This window comes from Azolla caroliniana, unplaced genomic scaffold (assembly GCF_043228905.1).
Source record: "Azolla caroliniana isolate FFs.n. ecotype wild unplaced genomic scaffold, voAzoCaro1.0.p SCAF_3, whole genome shotgun sequence".
NCBI classification, from domain to species: domain Eukaryota; kingdom Viridiplantae; phylum Streptophyta; class Polypodiopsida; order Salviniales; family Salviniaceae; genus Azolla; species Azolla caroliniana.
In genome coordinates, this window is record NW_028230438.1 from 2,886,750 (window position 1) to 2,894,407 (window position 7,658).

The window sequence follows — 7,658 nt, forward strand, 5'->3', positions numbered from 1 at the left end:
AAAAGAAGAAAATGATCTTGACCATCAGCCCATTGTATCAAAACCTCAATACTTCTCCTAGCGATAAAATGTATACATATATCATATATGTATATATATGTTTATTGGTCGACCGAATGGTCGGTTCGACCACACCATCTGGTCGATCCGACTGGTGGGCAATGAATTACCTACGATTCGCCCAACAGCCAAATCGATCGATTGACCGATCCGACCATACAATCAAAATTCAGCGACCGACTCCTCCCATTAAGAGGGATTCAATACTTAACAGTTATGAATCAAATAAATATTAGGCATGATGCATGCATTCTTAAACATAACTTTTTCTATGAAAACATAATTCATAGGTGTCATCAACGTTCGATAAACATATTGTATTGACTAAACATGTGAGATCATATTGTATTGAATAAACATGGCTTCATTGTTCAATAAAATCAGCTTTCCTAAGACTTTCCTAAACCCTAAACCTTTTAAACGTCGCTTAACGGTTCGGTTCGGTTTGAGCTTAAACCGGGCCCATTCCTAATATGAATGTAGTACCTTTCTTGGAAAAAAAACGTCCAAATTGTTTTAAACATTGAAAACATTTTAAATAAATAAGAATATTCAAAAACATTGAGAGCATTTTGAATACATGTGAGAATTCTAAAATATGTATAATGAGTAGGATATATGCTTGAATGAGAATCTCAAAAATCTAGTCATATCTCAGTTTACGCCGTGAAAAATCCCACCTCAACGACCACAAAATCAAATTCTTAATTAATTTTACTATAATTAAAGTATGATATCCATTTAAAATGAAAAAATGAAAAAATAATGTGTATACCCTTTCTTGACTAACTTTGTGATCATAACTAGAGGGAAGAGAATAGGTTTTCTAATCAAATCCATGGAAATCAATTCCCATTTAACATTGAATATATAATAGATCTTACAAATTTTCTAAGTTTATAGATCTTCTTGATCCCAAAATGGTTTCATGAAGTATTTTATTCTCCCTTTCAAAGAAAATGGCCCACAAAATCTTCCAAAATAATATGAAATACTCTTGTACCAATGATTTTATTCCTTCAAATGTATCACCCATATGAGCATGTTAGCGGTTAGACACACTTGCATAAGAATATTTCACCATTAACACAATGGTTAGACACATGTTAGAACAACTTAGAGAATGAAATACTACATTATGGCCTTTTTTACTATATGCATAGACGACTTTATTCTCTTTTCCCTAAGAAATTCCACTTGTAATGGTTGAGAATCAAACTCAATCTAAGTTCTAGTGTGTGAACATACCTTGTACATAGAGTCTAAGGATAAAGATCACCACTACTTTCTAACATTAACTATGTGTCATATTCTATGACGCATAGCTAATGAGTTTCAACATTCCCCGTGACACATGAGCTTCTATCGTTACTAGAGAAAGAGTGGTGTTTTTGTGAGAAAGAGCGTGCCTTTATTCCTCTTTCATTTGGGAATGTGGAGACGGGTGCCAAATTAGAATGTGGGATGATGAAAGGGTTACCTATAAGAATCTTCATTGTTAAAATAAGGCAGAAAGGGTGCTAGACCACCCAATCACCCCCTAGCGAAGGTGAATGTTGCATGTCACCCTTGATGTTATCCAATGAACCCCCCTCTAAGATTACACACAATCTTTGTCGAAATCATAGTAATTGTCAAAAGGATTATATACCAATTTGTTGATTAGCCTTCTTAGAAATGTTTTTGTGAGTTAGCCTTCTTAGAAATGTTTTTCAAGGATATGTAGTATGTACTCATCGGAATTACCTCCAAGGTTACACCTAACATTAAGTAGGAAATAAGTAGCATGAACCGTCGTCAAAAGAATAGTACATTGAAATTAACCCAACGTTACCTTGGGTTAAAGCTTTTCAATGTTGCCCAATTTTCTTTATCAATGGCCTAGATGAAAATTAAATAAGAATGTCTCCAAAGTCAGATTTGTATTTTATACTTAATAACAACTTACGACAGGTTTGATGGTGCTTGTAATAAATTTCTCCATGTTTGTACTTTGATATCAAAGTTGTACTCTTCACATTCACAACATTAGGTTAAGATCATATTCAACAATACATTGCTCCTAAATATGTATGTACTTAGAAAATGACGATATGCTCACTATTTGCCATAAAATTCATAACTTTTGTTTTAGCATTCTCCAATGTTTGAATAGTAAACTTACTGTTATTGCAATGCATGGCCCATTCATCATAAAATCTCATGATTCGTGAACAATAAGAAAATACTGATATACAAATGAATTGATAACTTTTTCGTATGCGGATACCTTGATATTGAGGCCTTACGACTTACAAAGTTGATCACAATACCAATGGAGAAAGTTCATGGGGAATTGAACCTGCTCCACAATCTAGACTCAAATCCAATTCAAATATGAAATAATGTAGTTTTAACTCACATGTAACACGCTAATATTATTTGATGGACAAACATGCTTAGTACATCGTTTTGATCGACATCATGCAAATGTCTGAATACTTTCTACTGTCCTGTACATGCTATGATCGAGGAAACAATTGTACCGTATATGCTTAGATATAATACATACTCTGAAGAGGGGCAGAGGCAAAGCAATAATTCAACATTGTTTACGAAATAAAGGAAAAGTGAGAGTCTCGTATGAGGAATCAGGATAGCTTGATATTCACGCCTTACAACTTACAAAGCTGATGACAATACCATGAGGAATTGAACCTGCTCCACAATCTAGATTCCAAGACTATATGTACTCTTTTTCTTTTCCAAAGAATGGAGCTACTTTCCCATTAGCAAGGAGAGGATCTAGACTCAACTTATTGTGATCACAGCTAAGTATTTTGTAAAACGAAATCACATAGCTGAGATCGGGTGTTCTGATCAGACAATATGACAACTCTTTCTGATAAGCATGATGATGAAACCACCCATTCTAACAAAGAAGAAGATGTTGAGATAGTAGAGACCGGAAAAACTACCACCCTCAACATCATAGATAAACCGCAAAACACTAAAATATCCCCAAATGCCTGGAGAGTGGCTATGACTGAGTTGATCAATCAGACTACCATAGCTGCTGTCGGTGCCCGAGGTGAAGATTGGAAGATTCGGAAGCCTTCCGCAGAAATCTGGGAAGCGAAGCCGGAGGCATATAAGCCTAAGAGACTGAAGATCGGTCCCACCTATCAAACTCTAGAGCCTAGCCATGCTAATGACCTGAAGGCAAGGTTTATGAAAGAATTTATGACGAGATGTAACATCAGAGCTGTACAAGAGGTCATAGACGTGGTAGCCTCTCATCAAAATAAGAAACTCGCCGAAATCTATGTTCCACAAAACCGTCATACAGGATTTGACATACAGTGGCTAGATCTTGTGGTCACTATTGATACAATCTTCATTGTGGAATTCCTTGATCAGTGCTACCAATCGAGAACCCTTAGAAAGAGCGTTCTTTATGCCAACAACATGGAACACTCGTTCATGCTTAGTGTAGAGAGGGATTTGTTGGTGATGGGCAACCAAATTCCCATATCATATTTAGTGCATGTTTGGAACACCTATTCAGAGCATTACAAGGTTGATTGCGAGACGGCAGTAAGGGATTTCATCGTCCATCGTAATCCATTCTTCTTTATCACAAAAGCGAGAACACGTTTCCTAGGATTTCTTGATTCGGAAGGCATCAAACTGACCGAGAAGGCCAACACTCTACTTCATTCCCTGTACTTAACATGCACTTTGCACGCAGAGCCTAATTCTAGGATGTCTGCTGGTGAAGAATCCCATTCTGAAGAACACAGAACAGTAAACATGGTGGGAGTCGAAACTTCCAAAGAGGAATTTGTTCGCCTGCCAACGGCATCTGAACTCCGCAAAGTCCGCATTTCATTCAAGGCGTGTGAAGGTAACCTCTCGGTGATCATGTATGACAAGAGGACACGTCGGCTCCATCTTCCGAAGATTGCCGTGCTCAATAGCACGGAGGATATGCTGAGGAACCTCACTGCATTGGAAATAAGTCACAGCTATGGAACTGCGTTTTCGATGTATGGTGTCATAATGGATCAGCTCATCGACACCCAGGAAGATCTAGAAATCTTGGAGAAGGCCAAGGTCATAGAGAACCACCTGGAGACCGGTCAGAGGTTGATCGACATGTGGAAACACACGTGCATCAATAAGCGCTATGATCCCCGCACCGGATCAATGGTCGATGATGTCGTTGCCGACCATTCCTCCACTTTGCATCGCTGGCTTGTCGAGTTTTGTGACAAGTTCTGTTCTCGGCCATGGTATACGACATCATTCTTTGCCGCGTTTATACTGCTTATAGCTACAATATTGCAGACAGTCTTCACAATCTTACCTTACCTCAATCCCAAACCTTGACCCACACCTTTAACCCTGGGGGGGGGGGGGGCGCAAAACCGAGGAGAAGCTCTCAACCCAATCAAATATGTATACATTTATTCAGCTTTGATTTATACTCCTTACGATCTTCCATTTTATTTACACGTTTGTATACTGCCCATTACTTATGTGTTTGTAGTTCTGGTCCACCAGATTGCCCTTATGAAATATTGTGGAAGATTATGAACTGATGGATGGTGAATACTTTTCATGATTCATATATAAATTAATTACTAGTTTGATTTATAGGTTTATTCAATGCCCACTATTTATGTACATATTTTTAGTCCTGGACCAGATTGCCTTATCAAATATTGTGGAAGATTATGTACTTATGGTGAATCGTTTTCATGATTCATGTATAAATTAATTATTAGTTTGATTTATAGGTTTGTCTATTTCCCATTATTTATGTATCTAATGTCCTGGACCAGATCGCCTTATGAAATATTGTGGAAAAGAATGTACTCTAGAGATCACCGTGGGGGATTTCGTAATTCATTCTTGTTTTTCTATATTGATTTTAATATGTTTTGGTGAGATACAAGAAGACTCGGGGCGGGAAGTTTTTTATATTATTGTCAACATGTTCTTGTTTCTCAACAATTTGATGTTTAGTGTGCACATTTAGATTGGGTGAATCAATAACAACCTCACACTATTAAAAAACAATGTATGAAGTAGAAGTGTCTTCATTCAATAATTCGCTAATCACCAATTATTTATCATAAGTACAGAATCGGATTGCAAATGGCATATTCGACAATGTTTTTATGAGACCATCATAGGACTCCTATTCCCAGTCACTACAAATGAACAAATAACAGAAATAACGTTCAATGATCCCAAATGAATGAAAAATACGAGAAATAAGAAGACTCTATATCGATGTCAAGACATTTTGGTGGCGTCTAAGAAGACTCAAGGGTGGAAGTCTTTCTATATTGATGTCAACACATTTTGGTGGCAAAACTTCCACCCTTGACTATGCTTGGATACCACCAAAATGTCTCCACATCCCTACCCTTGACTTTTCTAGGATGCCACCACCAAAAAACGTTAACATCAATAGATAAAAACTAATGGTTGTATAAAAAGAGGAGTGGTACTTTGATCTCCTACAAGAAAGTATCAGTTTAGAAGAGGAGGAAGAAGAAAGTGTTAGTAGAAGAAGAAGAAGAAAAAAAAAATCAGTTTAGAAGTAGTAGAAGAAGAAGAAGGCTAAGAAGAAGAAAACAATTTAGAGGTAGTAGTACTAGAAGAAGAAGAAGAAGGAAATTTCAGTTTAGAAGTAATAGTAGTAGTAGTAGTAGTAGTGTTGTTGTTGGTGGTGGCAGTAGTTTAAGAGATGGGTGAGAATATCAACAAGGAAATCTGCCTTACAATCCCACCCAATGGGTCGGCTGTGCATCTATATGAACCCATTCCTCCTAACCATACAAACCACTCCATTAGGCAACTTGGGGACCAATCCAAATGGTGGGACGAAATGATAAAAAAGATCGATAAAATTACTACTGCTCCTGATACAAATCCATTCAACAAGAAAAGCGATGATGAAAATGTGAAGATTTCGATTCCTCCCAAAGAACTCTTGGAAGCTAAGCAAAAATCATATTGGGATGAAAACCTGACCATCAGACCATTGTATACAAATCTTGTGACCAAATCCTGTCTTGATGACTGTAAGGCACTATGTATGAAGAAATTCATGCAAAGACATGATATAGGAGAGGTGACAAAGCTCATTGAATACCTTATTCCTAACCACCTTGACCTTAACAACCATTATTCAAACTTCTCCCAAGATTACATCAAAGATTTCCAACTTCTGGTTACTATTGATACCGTCTTCATTCATGAATTCTTATTCTTTTCGAGCACTGCACGTTCATATTGCCAAGATAAGCAACAGGAGTTCTTACACAGTTTCTTCAATAACAAAACTAAATGCAACCAAGAACCTATTATAAATACTGACTACTTGGACAAATTCTTCAACAATGATTTCAAATGCAAACCTGTATGGAGGAACTTCTTCTTGATGGGAAACCAAATTCCCATGTCCTTTCTAAAGACGATTGCAGAGTTTCCAAACAAAAACGAAGTCAATTTGAAAGATCTCCAGGCAGTGTTAGTCGATATTGTTGCGAGAAATTCCCCATTCCCCATGGGCTATAATGATTGGCACAAGAATGTTCCATATCCAAATTTACTCAATTGCAAACATCTACTGGATTGCCAATATGTTCTGGTCACACAAGGATTAAACGAGCTGAGATCCCCGCAAATCCAACATAATTGGTCGACGAATCAAGGAGCTGGCAAGCTACAGTCTAAACATCGTGATCGGCTGCCACCAGCGTCTCAACTGTCAAAAGTCGGCATTTCGTTTCATGCTCTGAGTCATAGAAGTGGCACATCAATGATCAGGTATCATCGGAAGAAACTTCAGCTCTATCTTCCGTGGATTGTGGTGTACGAAGGCACGGAGAATGTGCTGCGGAACCTGCTTGCCTATGAGCAGACCTCCAAAGATGGAGGTGAGTTTGCTAAGTATGTTGTAATCATGGACTCACTCATTGATACAACAGAGGATCTAGCAATCTTGACTAAGGCAGGGGTGATAGTGAACCACCTCGGGAGCGATCAGAAGTTGGTCAACATGTGGAACAACATGAGCGAGAATGTCACCATTCGATCATGCAGAAGATGGGACAATATGACATGGGAGGTACTACGTGACTATGAAAACTCTTGGCGTTGCATGTATGTGGAGTTTCATGAGAAGTCCTTCTCTCGCCCATGGCTGACCACATCGGTCATTGCTGGAATCCTAATCCTTATATTGACATTATTGCAGACTATCTACACAATCTTAGGCTATTACTAGTTGAATCTCTGAATCAACTCTTGGGCAGAGATAGGGAAGCTCAAAAACAATCAAGTGTTTGAGCTTTCTTTCCTTTAAGTTCATTTCTGGGATCTCATTTTGACTCCATTACTTTAGTTAGATCTATCCCAATTTATAATCCATATGAGCTTTTATCAGTGTGGAAGATTGTCCTAAGCATCTTTGTGCTTAGAAATAAGAACGCGGTGAGACATCATGGCATTGTATTTACCACACCTTCATTGGTGCTTAATACATGATTGAGTAATTATTTGTTACAAGGATTTTTAATGGGTATTAAGTGACACTTCTA

The 7,658-nt window shown here is 37.7% G+C and overlaps 2 protein-coding genes across 2 annotated transcripts in view; both read left to right on the top strand.

The window, feature by feature from the left end:
- Window positions 1–7,438, top strand: part of LOC147865872 (putative UPF0481 protein At3g02645) — a 54,808-nt gene extending 47,370 nt beyond the window's left edge. The window contains exon 2 of the mRNA XM_087316000.1: window positions 7,376–7,438. The gene's annotated coding sequence lies outside the window, so the exon portion shown is untranslated. The remainder of the gene's footprint in view (window positions 1–7,375) is intronic.
- On the top strand, window positions 2,929–4,431 carry LOC147865876 (UPF0481 protein At3g47200-like). The gene has a single exon (XM_087316003.1). The coding sequence runs from the start codon at window positions 2,929–2,931 to the stop codon at window positions 4,429–4,431; it is 1,503 nt and encodes a 500-aa protein (XP_087172129.1).
- Window positions 7,439–7,658: the final 220 nt, after the last annotated feature.

Excerpts from the sequence above, each read along its gene's own strand:
- LOC147865876 (XM_087316003.1), top strand. The coding sequence starts at position 2,929 with ATGACAACTCTTTCTGATAAGCATGATGATGAAACCACCCATTCTAAC.